We start from the raw sequence: 26,052 nt of genomic DNA, 5'->3' as shown, positions 1-26,052 counted from the left end.
GGAGATTAGGGTAGACTTGTTTTTTTTTTCTTTCCTATTTTAGATTTTCCTTTAGGTTATGTTCACACACAGAATTTCCATCAGTTTTTTGGTCAGTCTTTTTTCAACCGAAATCAGGAGAGCAACTGACAGGGCAAAATTATAATGAAAAGATTTGCACACTTTCTGTGTTTTGAACCCACTCCTGGTTTTGGGTGACAAAAGACTGACGGAAATATTATGTGTGAACATAGCCTCAAAGTGTCACTGTCATTTTAATAAACTTTTCACATCACAGAGACATGTCAGACGTGTAGACCTAGACCTTAAAAAAAACCCCCTGTCTTATTTTTGGATAAACACTGGTAGTAAATCTCTCTTAATGGAGAGAGCCGAACGCAAGGAAGCAAGGACGTTTGCAGGCGTTCTTATGTGGTTAAAAGGGAACGTATCACCTATTTTTTTTAGCAATTAAAACCTGTTACATATTCTGTTCTTCTGATTTGTTTTTAATTCAGCTTTAGTAAATCCCTATTTTCTGTTGTGATCACGGGGACAGCTAACTTAGCTGGGCTACTATTAAAGGAAACCTGGTATGTTGAAACAAGTCTAATCTGTAGACATGTTATAAACAAGGAGAAGCTAAGCAGATTGATATACAGTTTTGTGGAAAACGTTACAGGATATCTTGTTGTTTGTTCGTATAAATCTTGTATAAGTAGCCATGTGGGTTATTGTACTTAATGATTGACAGTTGTGTATGCCTATAGAAAGAGCCGCTACTCACGGACTAGGATCGTCCTCTTGACTACTTGGCCCAGGATAAGAAGATATTTACATTAAAAAAAAGTTATCCTTTAACTTTTCCAACAAAACACTCTTCCCATTCCTACTATATAAAATGATGTCTGCAGACTAAACTGCAATGCAAAATGAGGATATGCTACGAGCACACCAAGGTTTATTACAGAGAGAAGTCTAACTATCTCCTTTTACCACATGGCTACTGAAAACCAATCAGATACACTTTGGATGATGTCCTATAAAATCACACAATAACACATATCGGGTGGTATTAGTGCTGCTTCTGGTGTATTACCATACAGGAGTATAGACCTACCCTAAACCTGTATTTTGTGCTGCGCCTCAGGTTCATCACTGTGAAGGTAAGGTCATCTCCATTATATTTTGGCTTGAATCCATAGCCCTATAGAAAAATTATGGAATGGCAATGGATTATAAAAATTCAGCATTACAAAAAACAAAACACAATAACAGATTGTTGGATGTGTAATTCTCACAATATGGAATGACTTTAACAATTGTCCAGTTCTACATCTGGTCATTGACCCCACAATGGGTGGTGCTTGGATGAAAGCTTGTACAAATTCTGAGGATAACTTGGATTGGTTTGGGCAGATTGTGGGTTAAATACAAACACCATATGGATCACACAATATATAACAAAAGCTGTTATATAAGCTATCTCTGACCAAAATCGCTGTGCACCACCTTATACTCGCAGTGGTATTCTGATACCATTAAATAAGCCAATTTAATATATAAAAGAAAGAAATGATTATTGTTTCTGTTGCTAGGCAAAGCAATGTTCTTTTCATATAATGATATTATACAACAGTAACACCAACGGTGTAAACAGCACAAGCATGCCAGCACATTAACAAGTCTCTATTATATGGTTATTATACAATTACTGGTTTCTTTCTTTCCTTAAAGATTATTATTTATTTAGATTTTAGGTATCTTTATGACCTTAAGATAGGCCACCAATATCAGATCATTGGAGGTCTGAACCAGCTCATCGAAGGGGCTCGGGCTCTCTTTATTGCCTACCAGGCATGCCTCTGGGCTTTTGTAGTGCTTTACGACACTAACATAGTAATATAGACAAAGTTATGCCTGGTAAACTATGAAGAAGCCTTACCCACAAAGCTAATCCCCTTTGATCAGCTGACTGCAGGGATGTCAAAAGTAGGTTGTCAACATAAAAATAACAGAAAACAGTAACAGACAACTGTATTTCTTGATAAGGAAATAAGTAAAATAATGTTGGATTTATGCTATTAACGTGTTACCGTCATTAAAACAAACTTTTGGCATGTCATAGAGACAATCCAAATGTAAATGTAATAATGAAATCAGGTCAAAATAAGGCCAAGTAGAAGATGGGATGTATGCCGCAGCGCCTACTATCCCAATGCAGGCAATGTTATATATGAAACTAAAGGATTCGGAAAGCAGCAAAACAGTGCAATGTGGTCTTCAAAGTTTATTGCATATATATAAAAGCATAGTGTGACGTTTCGACCCAGTCTTTATGTATGCTTGATAATGTCACACTGTGTTTTTGGATATGCAATAAACATTGAAGATTGTCTGAACATGTAGGACTAAGGGCCCTATTACACAGAGCGATAATCAGCTAAATCAGGCCGATTCGGACGATTATTGCTCTGTATAATAGAGACAATGATAAACGATGAAACAATTATCGGCTGATTATTTCTGTAGGTCCAGACCTAAAATCATTGGCTACTGACTGTGCAGGTATTTCTTTGCACCTTGCTATTCTGTATGATATAAAAATGTTAATGAAAACAAATTTGGAAAAAAAATCATTTTGACACATACCGAGGTTTCATCTTCCATTTCCAAAATATAAGAAATCCCTTCATCGGACGGTGTACCTGAGGGTTTAGTCCACTGCAGTGACAACCAACTTATTCCGGCTTTATTGAGTACTGGACTCGCTGGCACTGTTGGAGCACTGCCCGAGGTGTAGAATAAAACCTCTTCACTAAAACCACTGACATGGAAACAAAAAAGAGAAACATAGCCCCATGAGTACAGTGTGAGCCCTATGAGTACAGTGAGAGCCTAGAAGGGTGGCTCTTACCTCATGCCCATGTCATTTTTTGCTGCAAGTCTGAAAGTGTATCCCATTGCTGGGGATAGTTTTGTTACTCTAAACTGCTTCTGGAGTCCATAGTAACATTGACAGAATTCTTGGCACCCTTTACCCTGAAGGAAACATAAATGATTTAAATTTAATACTAATATGAATAATAATACTTTTATATATGAATGTATATATATATGTTGTAAATAAGTCTCCGATGAAATACAGTTACGGTAGTAAATAGGATTCTGCTCATACTTTAAATTTCCATAGTCATTTTCAGCGCTAAAGGCTAAGTCTTTTTATTATTATCCAAATTAGGCTCAAGTGTCCAAAAGGAAATTTCCCAGCATGGTAAGATCCCAGGTAAGTCCAGTCCAGTCCATGTTCTCTTATTCACCTACCCCATTTGATTGACAGCCACTAGATAAAGAGGACATAAGCTAGACTAAAAGGTCCTTCTGGCCTGATATGGGGCCTGCTTAGACAGGGAGATAAGAAGCCGATATATTTTAGCAGGGCACAAAAGATGCAATCGGACGACAAGAGAGGGTTTTCCTGCTCCTCAGCTGCATGCCGACACTTTTACACGTTCTGATTATCAGCCAAGGTTTTTACCAACGCTCTTTGCCGATAATCTGCCAGTGTAAAAGGGGCTTTACCTGGGCTGTCGCCTCTTTATATATTAACAAAAGACTGGAAAGGACTATGGAGATAAAGTTATATCCAGAATCTCAGTGACTAACCCTATCTAGCCATGGCCTTATTTACACCCCTGTTTTCCCTCTGACTGATTGTCCTTAAACAAAAAAATGATTAAGTAAAACCATATCAGGGTCACAATCACATCTTCTGGGTCGCCCAACCAAAGACTGATGTGACAATAGAAGATGCTGTCACCACATTGGTGGACAATTCCCAGGTCATCTCAATACAGAGTCTTCTGCATAGTTCCTATTCATTTCAATAGAGACTCCCTAAAAGCCAAGGGTTCTTTAAAATGTAGCTGAACACAGCATAAAACAAAGGGATCAATGTATTATGTTTAAGCCTGCTAATAGCTAAAGCCTAGGATGGGATTACACATACAGTGATCCCTCAACATACGATATTAATTGGTTCCAGGACGACAATTGTGTGTTGAGACCAAAATTCTATGGAAAACTGGCCCAGGTAAAGAGCAACGCAAGACATGTAGTATCACACTATACTCACTACTCACTCACAACTAGACAGCCAACCAGTGCATGTATTTCACTAATACTGGGGTTTTACCAGTAAAATGGCCAGTTTCATTGGTTGATCATCTAGTTATTTACATGTTCCGCAGATCCTGACTGTAGCATTGTATGTTGAGTCTGGTCTCAAGTTATGATGGTCCAGAAAGGACCATTGTATGTTGAAAATATTGTATCTTAAGGCCATTGTAAGTTGAGGGATCACGGTAATTTGTTTTTGTAAAATTAGGCAATCTATAGTGCATCTAATTATATGGTATGTACATTCTACAAGGTTCATTAAAAAAAAAAAAACAACATTGTTCAGACAACATTGTGTTTAACTTACTTCATCCCACTCCAAAAGGTAACTGTGTATCTTTGAGCCATTATCGCATGAAGCCTAAAAAGAGAACAAAAATACAAAAGTGAATATATTGTCAGACTTTTTACTTGGAAAATAGCAACAGGTTAACAAAGAAAAAGAATATATATTGATATATCTATTTATGAGGTTGCCCATTCCTGAAAGCCCTGGATGAGCTGGGGCAGAGAGCTGTTCACCAACATACCCCCCCACCTTCTATGCCTACATGTTCAGCCACCTATTTGATGGCATGTAATAGTATATACAGTAAGACCTATACGTAAGTAAACTTTTTGGAATTAGATTTAACCCTAGAAAGCTGTGGCACGGCCAACACTGATAAAACGTATCCAGGGAAGAATTGTCCAAGATTAATACACAGTGTTGTACAAATCTCATGTATGAGTTGGTGTATTCATGTGAACTGCTGGATCAGTAGGTTTGTACATGACAGGGAATTATATTACAGCCTCCACGTTGTAATAAAACGTCCAGATCCCCGATTCCTAATGCGGTTATACACTTTATAAAAGTATAACATGACAGCATGGCGTTCTACTGTTAGCGCTGATAAGCAGTATGTTATGATTTACAGACCCGAAAACAGCACTTCCACCTCATTACATCAAAACAAAGCCGTACCATCCAGGTTGTTTGAACATGTTGCCTGGCATCGTCCTTTCATTACGAAGTAGGTGTGAAAAGAAAAGACGACATTATCTCAATCTAGCTAGAAATGTCCTGCCAAGGGGCGCCACAATGTGTGGAGGAAAGCTGCTAGAAAAATGAGCAACTACTATTATATTAATGTGTTCAATAGAAAAGATAGTGAAAGGTATACAAAATCCATTTCCTCCAGTTATAAAAACAGAACAGATGGTATATCTAGGGGATTTCCATAATTGTTTCTGCAAATCTGTCATCTTTTTACTTCACATCTCTGAGGGCAATGGTCTAGTTTATTTACATCATGCTACATTAGCAATCATGTAGGAAGATACAGTATACATCAGACACGTGCTCTGCAAATCGTATCCTACTCATTAGCACCACGTCCACCATATATATGTGCAATGACCGTCAGGAGGATGCCCAAGCAGCAGACTCAGGATTTCCATAAGCAGGTGTCGGCTATATATTGGTCCAAGCAGCAGATGGAATCGGAGATAACTCTGATCCTATCTATTGAATTCTGCAGTCAGCAATGAAGTCATTTAAAGTGAATCTGTCAACCCTTGAATGCCTATAAAGCTATTGGCACCACTGAATATCAATGAAAGCGTTGAGAACATTTTTTTTTATGTAAATGGTGTAAAAAAGGCAGAGCCTATCGTTCCCTAGCACTGCTATGCCTTACTGTGCCATATGCATAGTGCATAGGGCCCAGAAAATGTTAGGCCCCAAGCCAAATAAATTTGTTTTTCTATGAAAACAAAGACACAGACAACAAAGGTATGTTTACGGATATGTAAGCAAGTGATGCCACTAGCTTGGTAGGTGATCAGAAAGTGAAAGATTTGCAAAAGGGACTTGACAGATAAAGAGCTCCACAAAGGGCAGTATTTCAGTAAGGTTCAGATACAGGTGAATAAACGGTAAAAAGGAAAAAAAAATTAAAACCACTGAAAGAACAACAATTGCCATCTAATCTGTAAAAAAAAACCTACTAAAAAAGCACAATATTTATGCCATGTAATAAAATATGTACAAAAATTATTTTGAAAAAACGAGAATTTCTGTTTCAAGGTTGGATCATCTCCTAGAAAAATGCCACAAAACGTGATCAAAATTGTTATTTGTACCCTGAAAAATATTACCAATAAAGACTACAGCTACTTTCAGCCCAGCTATTCTATATCCAATATGACACAATATGACTCACCTTCCATTGGAGGGATAGTGAATTTTTGGTCCGGTTTGTGATTCGTGGAGGGTTGGGCGTTTCTGGTTCACAGCTCATTGTGGTAAAGCTTACAGCTTCAGAAGGGTTTCCTTTAACACAGTTTAATTCTGCCAGCACTCTACAGAAGAAAGTGAGAAAACAGATGAATGCACGGAGGATACAGAGGCCACTACGGCTCAACAAACTCTCATAGAAACATAAAAGACATAATGCTTTATCTAATCGGCCCATATATCTATACTAAGATAATGATAAAGGAAATAATATATATGTTTATACCACACAGGTTTACATTCAGTTACTATACATTTACCAACCGCATCTGCTAGAGGTTTGATCCAAGCATATACTACTCTTTTAGTAAAGTAATATTTCCCCAATATTTAGTAATATTTCTAATCTTTCTCCCAACTAACCTCAGATGATGTCCCCCTTGTTGTTGTGTTTAGTTTCCTTGAACCTTATTTAAAGAGATTCTAGCAGCAGCTTAGGCGATCCTCACCTACTATAGATTCTAATAGAGCAGGGGACAGGGAGGCTGTACGCACCTTAACCCTTAGAGGACCGGGCCAATTTCAATTTTTGCGTTTTCCTTTTTTCCTCCTTGTGCTTAAAAGGCCATAGCACTTGCATTTTTTCACCTAGAAACCCACATGAGCGCTTATTCTTTGCGCCACTTATTGTACTTTGCAATGACAGGCAGAATTTTTGCATAAAGTACACTGCGAAACCCCAAAAAAATTCAATCTCTGCCACTAGACACCAGGGAACGGCTGCATCAGGTAATCTGATCGCCTTGCCCGCTAATTAGATAATTGGATGCAGCTGTCATGCAGCATCCTTACCTACCAAACCTTCTCCTATATCACTAACCTTACCTACCAAACCTTCTCCTATATCACTAACCTTACCTACCAAACCTTCTCCTATGTCACTAACCTTACCTACCAAACCTTCTCCTATATCGCTAACCTTACCTACCAAACCTTCTCTACCAAACCTTCTCCTATGTCACTAACCTTACCTACCAAACCTTCTCCTATATCACTAACCTTACCTACCAAACCTTCTCCTATATCACTAACCTTACCTACCAAACCTTCTCCTATATCACTAACCTTACCTACCAAACCTTCTCCTATATCACTAACCTTACCTACCAAACCTTCTCCTATATCACTAACCTTACCTACCAAACCTTCTCCTATGTCACTAACCTTACCTACCAAACCTTCTCCTATATCGCTAACCTTACCTACCAAACCTTCTCTACCAAACCTTCTCCTATGTCACTAACCTTACCTACCAAACCTTCTCCTATATCACTAACCTTACCTACCAAACCTTCTCCTATATCACTAACCTTACCTACCAAACCTTCTCCTATATCACTAACCTTACCTACCAAACCTTCTCCTATATCACTAACCTTACCTACCAAACCTTCTCCTATATCACTAACCTTACCTACCAAACCTTCTCCTATGTCACTAACCTTACCTACCAAACCTTCTCCTATATCACTAACCTTACCTACCAAACCTTCTCCTATGTCACTATCCTTACCTACCAAACCTTCCCCTATGTCACTAACCTTACCAAACCGTCTCCTATGTCACTATCCTAACCTACCAAACCTTCTCCTATGTCACTAACCTTACCTACCAAACCTTCTCCTATGTCACTATCCTTACCTACCAAACCTTCTTCTATGTCACTATCCCTACCTACCAAACCTTCTCCTATGTCACTATCCTTACCTACCAAACCTTCCCCTATGTCACTAACCTTACCAAACCTTCTTCTATGTCACTATCCTTACCTACCAAACCTTCTCCTATGTCACTAACCTTACCTACCAAACCTTCTCCTATGTCACTAACCTTACCTACCAAACCTTCTCCTATGTCACTATCCTTACCTACCAAACCTTCTTCTATGTCACTATCCCTACCTACCACACCTTCTCCTATGTCACTATCCTTACCTACCAAACCTTCTCCTATGTCACTAACCTTACCTACCAAACCTTCTCCTATGTCACTTACCTTACCTACCAAACCTTCTCCTATGTCACTTACCTAACATATTAAACCTTCTCCTATGTCACTATCCTTACCTACCAAACCTTCTTCTATGTCACTATCCCTACCTACCAAACCTTCTCCTATGTCACTATCCTTACCTACCAAACCTTCTCCTATGTCACTTACCTTACCTACCAAACCTTCTCCTATGTCACTTACCTAACATATTAAACCTTCTCCTATGTCACTATCCTTACCTACCAAACCTTCTTCTATGTCACTATCCCTACCTACCAAACCTTCTCCTATGTCACTATCCTTACCTACCAAACCTTCTCCTATGTCACTATCCTTACCTACCAAACCTTCTCTTATGTCATTATCCCTACCTACCAAACCTTCTCCTATGTCACTATCCTTACCTACCAAACCTTCTCCTATGTCACTATCCTTACCTACCAAACCTTCTTCTATGTCACTATCCTTACCTACCAAACCTTCCCCTATGTCACTAACCTTACCAAACCTTCTTCTATGTCACTATCCTTACCTACCAAACCTTCTCCTATGTCACTAACCTTACCTACCAAACCTTCTCCTATATCACTAACCTTACCTACCAAACCTTCTCCTATGTCACTAACCTTACCTACCAAACCTTCTCCTATGTCACTATCCTTACCTACCAAACCTTCTCCTATGTCACTATCCTTACCTACCAAACCTTCTCTTATGTCATTATCCCTACCTACCAAACCTTCTCCTATATCACTATCCTTTCCTTACCAAACCTTCTCCTATGTCACTTACCTTACCTTCCAAACCTTCTCCTGTCACTAACCTTACCTACCAAACCTGCTCCTATATCACTATCCTTTCCTTACCAAATCTTCTCCTATGTCACTAACCTTACCAACCTAACCTTCTCCAGTCACTATCCTTACCTACCAAACCTTCTCCTATGTCACTAACCTTACCTACCAAACCTGCTCCTATATCACTAACCTTACCTACCAAACCTTCTCCAGTCACTAACCTTACTTGCCAAACCTGCTCCTATATCACTAACCTTACCTATCAAACCTTCCCCTATATCACTATCCTTACCTACCAAACCTTCTCCTATGTCACTTACTTTACCTACCAAACCTTCTCCTATGTCACTATCCTTACCTACCAAACCTTCTCCTACGTCACTAACCTTACCTACCAAACCTTCTCCTACGTCACTAACCTTACCTACTAAACCTTCTCCTATGTCACTTACAAACATATTAAAAAGAATAGGACCCAGAACAGACCTTTGTGGGAGCTATGTGTAACCAGTCTATGCTCAGAATATACACCATTACCTACAACCCTCTGATATCTATCCTTCAGCCACCCACAAATCCACTGAATTATCCAGGGATTAAGTCCATTTTCCAATACTGTCTGTTTCAGCTCTTAATAGAGAACGAATTAAAGGCTTTGCTGTCAGTCCGGACAGGCCATATCCACGGCACTACCTTTATCCAGCACTTTTGTGACACAGACAAAGAAATCAATAAGATTAGTCTGACATGATTGGCCCTCAGTAAAGCCATGCTGGTTTAGGTCTATTAAGTTGCTGATGTTAGGAGTTTCCACTACTACTACAACAGCTAACATAGGGGGGAACCTTCTAAAACATGCAGATACATGGACAATACAAACGCAGTGTGAACAAACCCCTAATGTAGTATAAAATCCCACTTGTTCATGAATATTAAAGACTGATCTAGTAATAATAGACAGAAGATGCAGGGCGGCAGAAGGTCTTGCAGATAAGTGTCATTTAGTATCTCTTCTTACAAACAATCAGTGTATGATAGAAAGGAAATGTTTCTGATATAAAGGCTGGGCGATGAGTCCTATCAAACACAACAGCCATCAATCTGCCTCTTCTTCATGCAGGGCACGTGTACAATCTACCCTGCTCCTTCTTATCATGCAGAGGGCAGACGGCATCCATATCTGCACAGTACAAAGGGTTATGTTAGGACAACATCGTCATGTGGTAGTAAACTGAGTAATGTTTCAGGGTATTCATAGTCTCAGCGACTGTGAGGCCTGAAGTGCCGCGAGTAGGTGGCATTAGTCACGGCTTGTGGGAGGGAAGTTACATGAGTAATGGAGATAAAAACACGGAGGAAAGCAACTGCACTAACCACAGCGAGGGGCAAGCAAGAGGATTACATCACTTATTAGGTGATTAGTAAGGATGATTGATTTCCTATATATGTATGTATGGTCCTAGTCACAATGGGCAAGCAAGTGCAAAATGCACAACGGTTCAATCCTTTGCCTGCTAGCAGCAGGCAATAATACACCTATGGCTAGATAGGGCTGGAAATCATGATTCCAGGGAAACCTTTTAATCTCCATAACCCTTTCCTATGCTGAGACAGGATATATAAATAAGGGCCTAATGCCCAGGGGGTGCCCCCAGCATGGCAAGAGCCCAAGGTTATCCAGCCTATGTCCTCTTCTTCACCACCTCTGTGTTTGCTTTCAATGAAAGGGTAAATAAAAGTAAAATTACATATGAATAAAATGGCTTATCCTCTTGATGGAAAGGATTATCAAGTCATCTAGCAATGACTATATATAACCCTTTTATCCGCTGACAGGTCCACTTTAAAGTGCTCCTTTACAGTTGCTCTTCTGTTCATCGTTTCATTCTGCAAAGTTTGGCATAGAGAGACCTAGCCCACGCTGGGTGGTTAGCTTGCTGCATGATGTCCAGCAAGTTCTGCGCACTAACCCTTTTCTAATTAATTGGCTTGCGACACAGAGCAAGAATACAAGGTACCCGCTGCCCCCCCCCCATATTTTGCATAGCAATGAGGCAAAGATTGCATGAAATGCTCTTCTCTATGAACCAGCAGCAGGGTCCCCTACATTCTAAAGCTCCTATTACACGGGCAACTGTGAGGAGCAAACAAGCGCTGTCAGCTCCTTGTTCCCTGCTCGCTGCCACCGCTATTACATGCGGCGGCAGCGAGCGGGTAAGTGCAGGAGGGGCCGCGGGGAACTGTGCCTGGGTGATCGCTGATCGTCCGGGCAGCCCATAGCATATAGCAGACGGCTCTCCTATTCCACAGAGCGACGGCAGCAAGACGCTGCTATATGAGTTGTTTGTCTTTTAACATGTTGAAAGACAAACAACTGCAAAGATCAGCCAACATAGTTCATGTCGGCTGATCTTTGCCTTCTATTACAAGGAACGATTATCGGACGCTTACAACTTAATCTGGACTTCTAATGATGGCTAGATCAGAGCAGCTCTCTGTAACAAGAATAAAGCCTAGGGAGGAAGCCATTGAACTCCTCACTGTGCTAAATTAAAGGGGTAGTGCGGCGCTAAGAAATTATTCACAAAATAAAACACATTACAAAGTTATACAACTTTGTAATGTATGTTATGTATGTGAATGGCCCCCTTCCCGTGTCCCACCACCCCCACCCGTGTATCCGGAAGTGTAGTGCATTATACATACCTGATATGTATCAACCCCTGTCCGCCATCTTCTGACAGTGATGTAATCTTCGGGAGGCCGGCCGACCCGCTCCTGCCGTCCCTCATGCCGGCCCCCCTCTGCTGCGTCATAACTATGCTCAGCCGCGATTGGCTGAGCACAGTTATTGTCAGCCAATCGCGGCTGAGCAGCTGAAGACGCGGCACACGTCATCAGCTGCTCAGCCGCGATTGGCTGAGCACAGTTATGCTCAGCCAATCGCAGCTGAGCACAGTTATGACGCGGCAGAGGGGGGGGGGGCGGCATGAGGTAAGGCAGGAGTGGGTCGGCCGGCCTCCCGAAGATTACATCACTGTCAGAAGACGGCGGTCGACACGTATCAGGTATGTGTAATGCACTACACTTCCGGGTCCACGGGCGGGGGGCGGGGAACACGGGAAAGTTGTATAACTTTGTAATGTGTGTTATTTTGTGAATAATTTCTTAGTGCCGCACTACCCTTTTAATGATGTAGACCCCTTCCCACACTAGACCAATGTCTCTTGTTTCCGAGTGCTCCCAAAAGGTCAAGTTTTTGTCAGTGCAGCCCAAGTGCTAGAGTTGTTCTCTTTAAGAATTATGCACAAGTTGTGATCTGTTGGGGTATGCAAGGAGCAAAGAGCATTAGACCAGTAGGGATGTTCCCTTCATCAATACATGATGGTCTCCTCCCAATATTAGTCTATCAGAACTATTACCCATAGCTTCTATATAGTGGTACCTTGCTTCTCAAACTGCTCTGAACTCAATCAGTTCAGTTCTCAAACAATATTTTCAAAGAAAGTTTGCTTCAGTTCTCAAACTCTTGTTCAATTCCCAAACATTTTTTTGGCCCCAAGTCTTACAGTAATAGTAATACCTCGATGTTTGCTCAGTATCGGAATGTCTTTGACAACGTGGACTGTGAGTTTTACCCGGGGAGTTAAGCACTGGTGAGGCTTCACATACAGTACAGCACTGTATAAGTACAGTACAGTAGTAGTATAGTCGGTGCACCACCATCTCCCATCTGTTACAGTGCTGGGATGGAGGGGACTCTATACAGTAAAGGATGAGTTAGGAGTTAGTGACTACTGTACTAGAATTGCTGGTTTTGTTGAATGTTTCTGGTATATAATGTACTATACAGTATAGTGCTGTTTTGTTATGTCCTGTACAGTATAGTGCTGTTCTATATTGTACTGTAGAGATTCAACTGAGCACTTATCAGTGTAATAAATGAGTATTGTAGGTAATTATTGGTGGCTGCTGGAATCAATTAAACACATTTACATTATTTCCTATGGGAAGAAACTGCTCGGTTCTCAAACTTTCTTCCGGAGCCAACTAAGTTTGAGAACAGAGGTACCACTGTATCTGGGTTACAATGTATTAAATGCTAAGCCCCGCTAGGCCAGCAGGAAAACTATTATTAACCCCTGGCAGCATTTGATATTATTCCTTAGCCCATCCCCAGCTTTTAGGAATAGTAAATGAATAGGTCACTTGTAGAGATTATAGAAGATGTGGTTTTGACCATTTTGCAGTTAAAAATACATTTTAGTTGCTCCATAAGGCACAGGGATGACTAAACATTTCTTGGTGCCTGCACACCCCAGGGTAAATGTATGCGTACCTATAAAGATAATGTATTGTAGGAAGATCTTTACCAAAGCCCAGTTTATAAATCTCATGTACAAACAAGACAATCTGGTTTTGTGTCCTAATATATTTAACAAAAAAAAATGAATATTCTACACATGTAAGGGTCAAAGAAACATAGTGGTTAGGGAGAGCTAAAGTGGATGAGGCAGTGGTGCCTCATTGTCAGTGCCTTTCCTACATCATTCATTGTACCATAGCGCCATCTAAAGGCTGACACACAGAATGCATCAACCTAAAAAGAAGCAAAACCCTTTACCCAAAGAGACAAGTAAATTAACCCCAGACCTAAAGGTCTTACAATAAAAAACATAGAATATTTGTGGGATATCAGGACTGTGTTCTATTAGTGATAAAACCCTAATCCGGTGTAAATGCTTGGCTAAGCCTAATAAAGAACACCAACTATTATAACCTAAAACAAGGAGCTCATTTCATTGTATTTCATTTAAGAGACCGCATGCAATTATCATACCTCCCAACTTTTGCAAAGAGCAAAGAGGGACATGTGCGCCGCGGTCCCCATAGCCACGCCCCCATAGCGGCCCTCCATAGCCACGCCCCCATAGCGACGCTTCATAGCCACTCCCCCATAGCAACTCCCCTACAGTCACCACATGCTGCTGACTGAATAGTGCCCGATATAGTATCCAATCCCCCCAATAATGCCCTATATAGTATCCAATCCCCCATTATAGTGCCCCACATAGTATCCAATACCCCCAATAGTGCCCACATAGTATCCAATCCCCCTATATAGTGCCACACATAGTATCCAATCCCCCATATAGTGCCCCACATAGTATCCAATCCCCCATATAGTGCCCCACATAATAGCCAATCCCCCCATATAGTGCCCCACATAGTATCCAATGCCCCCATATAGTGCCCTACATAGTAGCCAATGCCCCCATATAGTGCCCCACATAGTAGCAAATCCCCCCATATAGTGCCCCACATAGTAGCCAATCCCCATATAGTGCCCCACATAGTAGCCAATCCCCCATGGAGTGCCCCACATAGTATCCAATCCCCATATAGTGCCCCACATAGTAGCCAATCCCCCCATATAGTGCCCCACATAGTAGCCAATCCCCATATAGTGCCCCACATAGTAGCCAATCCCCCATATAGTGCCCCACATAGTAGCCAATTCCCCCATATATGCCCCACATAGTAGCCAATCGCCCATATAGTGCCCACATAGTATCCAATGCCCCATATAGTGCCCACATAGTAGCCAATGCCCCCATATATGCCCCACATAGTATCCAATCCCCCATATAGTGCCCCACAAAGTAGCCAATCCCCCATATAGTGCCCCACATAGTATCCAATCCCCCCATATAGTGCCCCACATAGTAGCCAATCCCCCATATATGCCCCACATAGTAGCCAATCCCCCATATAGTGCCCCACATAGTAGCCAATCCCCCATATAGCGCCCCACATAGTAGCCAATCCCCCCATATAGCGCCCCACATAGTAGCCAATCCCCCCATTTGTGTGGCCCGACCAGAAAAACAATAAACCAGTAACTCACCTTTCCGCCGGTCCCAGCAGCTCCTCTCCCGGCAGAGCGCGCACTCCCGTCATCCTCCGGGCGGGCAGCGGGGTATACAGACACTGACTGTGCCAGAAGTAATTCATGACAGAGGCTGCAGGTCACTTCCGGTACAGTCAGTGACTCTGTACCCCGCTGCCCGCCCCGGAGGATGACAGGAGCTCGCGCCCTGCCGGGAGAGGAGCTGCTGGTACCAGCGGACAGGTGAGTTATTGGTTTATTGGTGGGGCTACATAAAATGCGGGACACGGGGGGCCGTTCCGGGACCGCGGGACACAACCCTGAAAACGGGACTGTCCCGCGGAATCCGGGATGGTTGGGAGCTATGAATTATTATCCATACACAATATCATACAGAAGAAGGGATAAAAAATAAAGCAAACACTAAATGATATAGAAGATCTGCCACTGCAGAGGAGGGTCATTTTGACGATATTCCATACAAAGAACAGCTGTGATAATACCTGATGTACTGAGTATAATTATATTACCTGTAAAATACTAAGGAAATCCTCAAAACACGACCATGAGGACTGGAATTGAGAAGCACTGGTCTACAGAGAGATTGCCCTTGAAAGGGTGGCAACACCACCGTGCGGAGGGGGCTGAGGCCTGTGGCCAATAAGGCTGGGTTTACAGTTGTAATGGCTCCTCTGCCTGTTTTCCAGTCCTGATCAGTTTGGCCACCAGAGAAATGGAAATAACTGATACATTTAAATACCTATTGATCTCAGTGAGATATTAGATTGCATTCACTCCACTATTCTTTTAAAGGGGTAGTGCGGCGGTAAAGAATTATTCACAGAATAACACACATTACAAAATTATACAACTTTGTAATGTATGTTATGTCTGTGAATGTCCCCCTTCCCAGTGTCCCACCACCCCCACCCGTGTACCCGGAAGTGTGGTGCGCTATACATACCTGTCACGCGCCGACTTGTCTCCGATCTTCAGTCAGCGATGCCGTCTTCAGACGGCCGGGCCGAATTCCTCCGACCGTCCTGAGTGCCGGCCGCCCTCTTCAGCGTCATCAGATGCTCAGCCGCGATTCGCTGAGCACAGTTTGGCTCAGCCAATCGCGGCTGAGCAGCCGATGATGCGGCAGAGGGCAGCCGGCACTCAGGACGGTCGGAGGGATTCGGCCCGGCTGTCCGAAGACTACATCGCTGACTGAAGATCGGAGACGAGTCGGCACGTGACAGGTATGTAAAGCGCACCACACTTTCGGATACACGGGCGGGGGTGGTGGGACACGGAGAAGGGGGCCATTCACAGACATAACATACATTACAAAGTTGTATAACTTTGTAATGTGTGTTATTCTGTGAATAATTCTTTACCGCCGCACTACCCCTTTAATAGAGAAAAATGTTGCATACGCTAACTATTTGAGACTAGAGATGAGTAAACCCAAATGTTTGATTACCAGTGGTTGAAGGAGTTAAATGCTGCCAGCTTTTGCAGGCAGCCTTAGGGCTGCATCCAACTTCTTCAGCCACCGGTAATCAAATGTTGCTCGCTCGTGTTCCAGTGTGCTTAAGGTTTGATCATCTCTGTCCGAGACCAAATGAAACATCCATTTTTGCTTCTGAAGTCTACGGTGATGCATGTTAATGGAAGAATGTTCTGCTGGCATTTGTCCTTCGCTTCTAAGTATCTGTTCATGTACAACAGATGATATGGACCACAAATAACAGGATGATGCATGTTCAGTTGATAAACGTATGCATCCTGGGGATCTGACTGCTGGGACCAATGCGATCACAGATATGGGTGTATGGGTCCCCCATACATACCTACTAACCTGCTACTTCAGTCACTGCCCATGGGACCAATGGATATAGTAAAGACCCTACTTCTGTCAGTCCTATAGTCAATTACTGAAGAGGTAGTATATACATGACTGCTGCTCCATTAAAACAGGGAACCCCAGACCCTCTGCAATTGTATATTTACCATCCTGTGGATAGGTGATATCTTTTGTTTGTGTGTCAACCCCTTGATGTCAGATGATACTTATGTGTTTGACCCTCATCTATTAGTGGAGAGCTGCAAACAAAGAGCATCTCATGCCGTATCTATGTAGTACATCATGGTGGGCATTCAAAGGTAACATATTAGTAAGCAAATTGCCACAACTTTCTGCAGCTGAACCCATTGCGATAGGCTGAGATTTATATTATATATATATATATATATATATATATATATATATATATATATGTAATATCAGCTTCCATACTATATGTCCATGATAGATCATTAAAGAAAACATTAATACAGTGTTCTTTTTAGGATAATATCGGACGTCCCCTTTAAAAAAAATGCTTACTGTAAAATAAGGTCTTCTGCATTGGAAATCATTCTATAATGTACTATTCAAGAAGAGATTCTCAGCCCCTAATATAGTTAATTGCTTTTAGCTATGGCTGTCGAGCAGTAATTGTCGAGCAGTCACTTTATACACTGAATACACTTATCATACATAATGCCACAGAGAGACACAATCATTTCCACAAATAGCTTTTATACGGAATAAAACAGAAAGGTGTCGCTGACCTGGCGTGATAATCTGTCGCAGGCCTCAAATCATCCACAGTAACGCTGGTTTTCTCTCCGCTGAAAAGAAAATGAAATGATATGTGACTCAGCTGTTCAGTGACTTGTGCGTGACAATAATTTACTTCCCCGACGTCTTATGTATTTACATTGAGATCCCACTGAGAGGATTTGCTCACAGCATAATCACTGGGGCCTTTCTCTCTGGATCAGTGCATTAAAGGTTGGGGGGCTCTAGGTATAAACGGCAGCACTGAAAGCAATGTTAACCAAAAGGAAATATATTGTGGAAAGCTGTCATAATAGTGCGATACAAGGCATGCCTCACATTTATTATGATGGGTTTTGGGCATTTTAAACTCCTACAGTCACATGCAGAAGAATAACACCTTGCGTGCTATAGTGTGTGTGTGGGGATTATTATTGGTCCAATGTCTTTAGCCTATATAATATTGTCTATTTCATTGTGACATGCTTCATGCTGAGAAGTGTATTAGTTACTGCAAGCCAATGTTTGGGATCGACGTTGCTGGTGGATGATCGGGTTGCCCAGATTTTCTGGCAGCAGTCGCATCTACATACCGGTTGGGAGATTTTATCACTGTGTAGGTATGGAAGTAGCATCTGCCAGGCAAGGAGCTCATTGACAAGTTACATTTAAACCTTTCAATATTTGCAATTAAAAATGTGTATACATACCTATAGGCAACCTTGTATTTTCCATCCTTCCCATTGTTAGATAATAGTATTTCATAGGTGTAAACTTCAGGGGTAACTGTCCCATCATTTTCCTCACTGATCAGACTGGAAGGAGGTGACCAGGTCAAAATGACAGACCGTGCTTGAATGTCAGACACCTGTAATGACACATACCATATGATAAGCCAGAAATGATGCTATAGCAGTTGTCACTTCACTCTATGCACTCTGGGGGCAAACTTTTTTTTCTGGGGAAAGTCTGGGGGAAATTTGCCACCAGGCAGACATAATAAACAAGCCCTACTTACCTTTCCCCATGCCTCTGCAGCACTGCCTTACTGCCCCAGGAGCCCCCCAGGCTCCAGGATCTCCTTTTTCAGTGACATCACAACTCAGCTGATGGATTGCCAGCTCAGCCAGTCAGTACACCACTGCAGTCACTGATTGGCTGGGTAGGTACTTTCTCGAGAGTCGTGAGGACACGAACTCTTGGAGAAAGTAGTTCTGCCAGCGGTCCAAGAGCCAGTGATGCAGCGCTTCAAGGTCACAGGGAAAGGCAAGCACCACTTATTATGTTCCACCATGCCTGCTGAAAAATTTTGATTCTCTTCACTAATGATATACAAACTATATAAAATTTATCACTGGTCTCCTCTGTTTCAATCTTACGATGCTACATCATCGCATTCATCATGACCACATGATGTGATCTTACACAAAAGTCACTATCACATGAAGGTAAAAGTGTTCTTTTATAACAGAACATATCTCCTATCCACAGGTGGCCACTAAGACACAGTCCGTGTCAGATGACAAGTTTCTCCAAATGACAGTATTGCTTTACACCTAAAAAGTACTTCTGACAATATCTAAAGGACCAACCAAATATATATATATATATATATATATATATATATATATATATATATATATATACACATATACATATATATATATATATATATATATATATATGTATATGTGTATATATATATATATATATATATATATATATATATACTGTATATATATATTGTGGACATGTCACTGGTAAAGTGTTCGAGGGGAGATACATCTCACCTAGGTTACTGCTTAGTGTGAGATGGTAAATCTGGGAGAGATCTGTTACTCAGCAGTATTATGCTGCTGAGATATTATTTATTGTTACCGGGCTGGGATTTACTGGAATGGCGGGTAGGTTGGTAGTGGGACTTTCCATTCCCTCCCCCCGATCCAGTTCAGGTTTTGGGATCAGGTGAGATCTCACCCTAATCAGCCTCAGAAGGTAAAAGCCCTGCAGAGGGTACAGGTCCTTGCTCTCAGCCAGGAGTGAACAGCCTGCATGCTCTGTTTGCTGGGAGCAAGGGATACCACCGCTGCTGGGGCTTATTCATACCCTGCGATACTGTCTATCGAAGTGACAGATAGGTGACCTGTTTTGTTAGTAAGTGCCCAGACGGGCAAGACCTTTTTGTTTGTTTTATTCTTAAAGCACGGTGCTGCTGTATTTCTGTTTGATGGACTGTTTATGCTGCAAATAAACGCCAAGCTGTTATTTTACAAGTCGAAGTCTGCTGTGAACTGTGTCCAAACACACCATCCCCCGGGAAGATCCCTACAATATATATATATATATATATATATATATATATATATATATATATATATATATATATATATATATATATATATAACAGATCCTGCTTCAAGACTTTGCTTGGTCTGCTATTCATGTCACAGTGTCCATTACAGTGAACATGGTTAGCAGCTCCACATGGCTTTAAAGCCACCCCCAATTGTAAATTGTTTCTAATGTTAGGCTTTTATCTATAGTCACTTCAGCATTACTAATGTTATTACAGACTGTCCAGCCTTTTACCAAAGTTAATAAAGAGTGCTTGATAAAAGAGGTTCCCTGGATCTTGGGCTCTTGATGTAGGTCCCAAAGCATTTGCCAATGACTGGAATGCTTTACTTTTATCTTTCATCTCTGTAAAAATGAGCAGCAAGCAATTTCTGATTCTTAGAGCTTTGATCTGTGTCACATCCTACGTCTTGGTATGTGCCGGTGACATGGCAATACCTATACCGGTGACATGGCAATACCTAAATCACAGTGCACATACAGCTTACATAGAAACATAGAAGACTGTCAGCAAAAAAAGACCATCTGGTATATCTAGTCTGCCCTTTTAGTATAGTATCTTATTATCTTAGGAAAGATATATGTTTATCTCAGGTTTACATTCTGTTATTGTAGACTTACCCCCCACTTCTGCTGGAAGTTTGTTCCAAGCATCTACTACTCTTTCAGTAAAGTGATATTTTCTCATATTCCTCTTGATCTTTTCCCCAACTAACCTCCCACTGTGTCCTCCTCTTTCTTTTATTCATTTTTTTTAAATTAAAAACACTTTCCTCCTGAACCTTACTTAGTCCTTTCACATACTTAAAATGTCACTTCACGAAACTTTGGACATGTCATAGGGACATGTCAAAAGTTTTGATTGGTCCGGGTCTGAGTATTCAGACTCATACCAATCAGGAGAAAGAGCCGGGAGAAGACGTGCTGCAGAGCGTCCACTCCCGACTCTGTGTCACATGATCAGTCGGCTCTGTTGTAAGTCCAACTGATCACGTGACACAGAGCTCGGAGAGGATGCCCTGCAGCACGTCTTCTCCCGGCTCCATCTCCCGATCAGTACGCATCTGAGCACTAAGAGGCGGATCGATCAAAATTTTTGACATGTCTCTAGAGAGAGGACATATCTCTAAACTGAAGTACAAAAACTTAAATATATTGCCAATATTGGGATGTGTACTGCAAATATGGTAATGTATAGTCCCCATGTTCTTAGCATGTTAGGAATAAACATCAACAGCTATGGCTGACAGTCATAAAGAGGGGGCAGTGGCACAAAGTCATAGAGAGGACTGTGGGTGACCATTATAGAGCAAGGTAATTGTGGTATCCCTATACTTGCAATAATCACAGAAATTAACATGCCATTACTACCGCAAAGTAAATGCTGTAAAAAAGTAAACCACCACAAAACATCAGAATTGAGGTTTTCTTCTTTTTATCCCCTTTACACAAATAATTCACTATATGGTAAAATTAAGGGCATCAATAAAAAGTACAGCTTGTCCTACATATGCTGTGTTAACGGAGAAATAAAAAAAAGTTATGTCAATTAGAGGGGGGGATTTGGGGGGGAACGGTGAAAAAGGGTTAAACAAGTACTTTGTGAATGCAAATACGCATCCCTTTTACTACTTATGTTTAACAAATAATTATACCTCATCAGTATCGTCTATGCACACAGCCTTCAGTGGTACAATAGAGCTGTCATCTGTCATTGTGAAAATGGAGAAACTGAGCTGCTAGAAATATATAGACACCATAAGTGCACTACTTACCGCTGGCTTTGAAATGTTGGAGAGTTGCGCTTCCAATGCTTTTGTCTCTTCATCTTTTTCTATAATGGGAATAAATGCAATTTGTTTTTATTTCCTTAGATGATATTGTAAGATGAGGTGCGCAATACACTGCATACAATTACATCGAATCACCTTATTAGGCCCCCTTCACACTTCCGTGGCTGTTTTTTTCGGGCAGTAAATACTTATAGAGAAGTCTTGCAGGAAGCTTCAGGAAACCATCAGTGTTTCCTGGTAGTAAAAACAGAGGACAACCCCCCCCCCCAAAACAAAACATATTACAGGGTGCAGTGGCGTCCTCCTCCAGCTTCTCCTTTGCTCTTTTAGCTTTGCTGCAATGTGCACTGCAATGTTGGGGGAGGTAGCGGCCTCTTGTGGCTGGAGGTTTATGCTCCCTTTGGCCATAAGAGGAATTGACAGGGTCGTGAGCCAATGGCTCCCGGCCCTGTCAATCAAGGCGCTGCATTTTACTGTATGCACTCCTGATTTGGAGCCTGTACAGTTAAAGGGCCAGTGTCCGCAAACGGTGGCACTTGTCCAATTGCCAACACTGGCCAGCGCTCTATGTCCCCATGGGTTTCTATGGGGCATCCGTGCCAGAATTCCAGACAAATATAGGACATGTCCTCTACTTTCCATCACAGACACCCTTCAGGAGAAATTCTGAACAGCATCCGTGCTGAATAAAACCCTACGGACCTGGAAGTTTATCAGGATTTCCTGTTAAATAACCTAGATAAATTTACCGGATGTGTGAAGGAAGCCTTAAAGTCACTTGTGAAATAGGATGCAAGTAAAGTGAAACAAATAAGCAGTCTCCACCCCCCAGACCTATTTTGAAAAACAGCTGTAGTCCCAATTAGGGCCCTTTCACACTAAGCGAAAGAAGCAGAATTTCAAGCAGAACCCGCGTCGCAGACGTCGCTTGGGAATTCTGCCTGTCCCATTGTTTCAAATGGGATGCGCCTCTGAAAAGGGGTATTTCCATTTCCAATAGTTGTACTTGGAGGGCCTATCAAGTTAAATATATTAGTTAGGCATACTTGCCTCCTTCTTCTGATAAGTTGCTTTTTCTACAGCTTGTCAGCTTGTTGTCTAAGTTACTGACCACACCTCTGCTCTAAATAGTGGCTTGTAAATACATAGCTAATATATGTATATATATATATATATATATATATATATATATATATATATATATATATATATATATTACAGTATTGACAACTGTGTGTCACCATTTTCCTTGTCTAGACTGGCCCTTTGCTTCTTGACAGTGTCGGATTGTGTAGGGGACCCACCCTATGGAGTAGGATAAATTGTGTACAGACACTACTGCTGCACTGTATTTTTTGTGATTTTATTCTATTAGGTTACTGTCTTGCAAAAACAAAAAAAAAATATCCAGTGCTATCCTACGATAAGCTTTAGACACTTAATTGCAGTATATGCATGCATGGGATATGATGCTGTTTTGTAAACTTTTTCGATACAGAATTATACAAGTTTGTCTGCAGTACTAAAGGTAAATTATAAAGAAGATGATTATTATTATACAACTAGTGAAAGCAATTCTTTCCCCCATTGGGGCAAGGGGAGGGGTGCATGTCTCCTTGAGGAGACTGATAACTGGAGTATATAGTCTTACAAGCCATGCAACGCTCTATGGGTAAAATAGTATTCAAAGTAGCTCTTCACCATAAATAAAATAACTTGCTGTATAGGCTGCTTCCAGTAGGTGGCAATGTAGAGCTAGCACTCTTTCTGAAGAAGAGCTACTCTGCATACTATCTTTCCCCATAATAAATCACTTAACATGCGCTGCAATACCAGACACAGCCTATAGGCAAAAGTGAAGCTGTTTAGCTTAAAGGAGAAGTCCGGCGAAAATTTTTATTAAAGTATAGTATTGCCCCCCAAAAGTTATAGAAATCACCAATATACACTTATTACGGGTAATGCTTATAAAGTGTTTTTTACGCTGCACTTACTACGGCATCAAGGCTTCACTTCCTGACTAAAAAGGTGATGTCACGACTCGACTCCCAAAGCTGTGCGTGCTGTGGCTGCTGGAGAGGATGATGGCAGAGGGATGCTCAGTGTCCCTCCAGTGCCCTGTGTCCCTCAGTGTCCCCCTGCCATCATCCTCTCCAGCAGCCACAGCCCGCACAGCTCTGGGAGTCGGGTCGTGACATCACCATTTTTATATTGGTGATTTGTATAACTTTTGGGGGGCAATACAATACTTTAATAAAAAAATTTGCCGGACTTCTCCTTTAAGATTTTTATCTTCTTTTAAGGTTCTGGAATACCACTTTACTGCCTAAATGATACAATACCATATAGTTTATGAGAACTTCACCCTTTCAGTTCTGGTACATAGTTCTTACCACATTGTCAATAATAACAATTACCTTGTACTTCTGTTTCTACCTGGGATGAAATCTTTCCTTTCTGTTTGTTCTTAGATTGTCCCGTATTTAATCCCGGACTATTCTGCCCTTTAATAATTCCATTCGATTCATTGACCGGCGACGTGCTTTTCTTGGGTGAATAGGGAGGGCTATTCAGCTTGTCTTTCTGAGCACCATGTCTGTCTTTCAACTTCTTCTGCAACCGTTCGTGGATTTTACTTGATCGCTCATCCCTAAGTCCGGACCTCCCATGACTAGAAAGAGCATCTAAAAGATTAACATGAGAAAAACAGTCCAATTTAAACAAACTTTAAATAAGAACTCTGGCCTTTAAGTGCACACATTTAGCCATGTACATTTATATAAGAAATAACATTCAAGCTATATAACCCTATATAAAGTGGCAAATAGCAGAGGATTCTCTATGCACATGAATAGGATATAATGGTAAAGACATTAAAGTGTCCCAATCCATGCAATTTCCATTAAACCCAAAGGCTCTAGGGGGTTTGTTTTCTCACTAAACTTCTCAGAGATATTGGCTGATCGCCACAGGTGTCACTCCAGGAGCCTGTCCACCCCCCCCCCCCCCTGCCAAACCAGCTGATTTTTCCAGGTCCGTTTCACCTGCCCACAGACTTTTATTGCTTTGGCTAATGTAACAGAATTGTAGTGTTATGTGGCAGAAAGGTAAAGTGTGACGGTCATTTCTGAAAACTTTTGACAAGGTACCAAATGCCATAAAATGGTATAAAATATTCAACTGTCTTATAGTGACGACAAAGGATCTGTGACAACATATAATTACTGTGAAGCATATGTTGTATTTTCCAAATGCTGTCAATACAGAAGAGACGCATCCATGAGTGTCAGCCATTAGTGAATGTATAATGTACATCCAAATGAAGGTTTGCCAACAGATTGCAAAAAAATCAAAAGGACACCAGATTAAACAACTACTCCAGTTCTGATGAGTGCAGCTCAAGCATGCTCTAGCCCCATTGTTTAGAATTTGAATACCAGTGGCTGAAGAAGTTGAATGAAGCCCTAGCAAGAACTCAAAAACATGGGCACAGCATATTTTTCCAAACTCCCTAAGGGTATGTGCACACTGATAAAACACCCGTCCGGATTCCGCAGCTCGCACCCGTGCACATCTCCACTGCTTTCATAGACCCCATTCGATGGTTTGCCAGATTACACCAACCGCCCAAAGAATGAACCCGCTCATCCTTCTGGCCGACGGCAGAATCTGGCAAATCATAGAATAAAGCCTATGGTAGCAGCGGAGATGGGCGTGGCCACCAGAGTCCGCCAGTGAGCACGAGCTGCGGAGCCTCGACGGGTGTTCCGTCAGGATTCCTTAGTGTACACATACCCTAAGACTTCGTCCAACTTCTTACCACCAACGATATTCAAATGCTAAATGATCGGACTGGAGCATGCTCGAGCTGCACTCATCTCTAATGCCTACTTAACCCCTTAGATAACCCCATACTTCATGGGGTTGATAATTATTTTGCCAAGGACTAATATAGGCCCTTTTTCCATTTGTAGACCCATCGGGCTAAGTGTTCCCTAGTTAAACGCTGGAGAGAAACTGATGCTAGGAGGAATCCCATTATTAAAGGGGTTACCCAGCGCTACAAAAACATGGCCACTTTTCCCCCTACTGTTGTCTCCAGTTCAGGTGTGGTTTGCAATTAAGCTCCATTTACTTCAATGGAACTGAGTTTCAAAACCCCACCCAAACTGGAGACAACTGTAGGGGGAAAGTGG

At 41.6% G+C, this 26,052-nt stretch overlaps 1 protein-coding gene across 5 annotated transcripts in view; it reads right to left on the bottom strand.

Annotated features, from left to right (window-relative positions):
* Positions 1–26,052, bottom strand: part of FNDC3A (fibronectin type III domain containing 3A) — a 171,185-nt gene that overhangs the window by 17,197 nt on the left and 127,936 nt on the right. For all 5 annotated transcript variants that reach the window (XM_069970013.1, XM_069970012.1, XM_069970016.1 and 2 more), the window contains 9 exons: positions 24,274–24,540; positions 21,839–21,897; positions 18,419–18,576; positions 17,720–17,779; positions 6,366–6,504; positions 4,466–4,519; positions 2,897–3,021; positions 2,632–2,806; positions 1,100–1,186 (listed from right to left, as the gene is read on the bottom strand). In XM_069970013.1, coding sequence (XP_069826114.1) covers positions 1,100–1,186; positions 2,632–2,806; positions 2,897–3,021; positions 4,466–4,519; positions 6,366–6,504; positions 17,720–17,779; positions 18,419–18,576; positions 21,839–21,897; positions 24,274–24,540 — 1,124 coding nt within the window. The remainder of the gene's footprint in view (positions 1–1,099; positions 1,187–2,631; positions 2,807–2,896; positions 3,022–4,465; positions 4,520–6,365; positions 6,505–17,719; positions 17,780–18,418; positions 18,577–21,838; positions 21,898–24,273; positions 24,541–26,052) is intronic.

The sequence above is a fragment of the Dendropsophus ebraccatus genome, chromosome 5 (assembly GCF_027789765.1).
Source record: "Dendropsophus ebraccatus isolate aDenEbr1 chromosome 5, aDenEbr1.pat, whole genome shotgun sequence".
Classification (NCBI taxonomy): domain Eukaryota; kingdom Metazoa; phylum Chordata; class Amphibia; order Anura; family Hylidae; genus Dendropsophus; species Dendropsophus ebraccatus.
The sequence above is the reverse complement of the archived record's forward strand: the minus strand, read 5'-3'. Positions and strand labels throughout refer to the sequence as shown.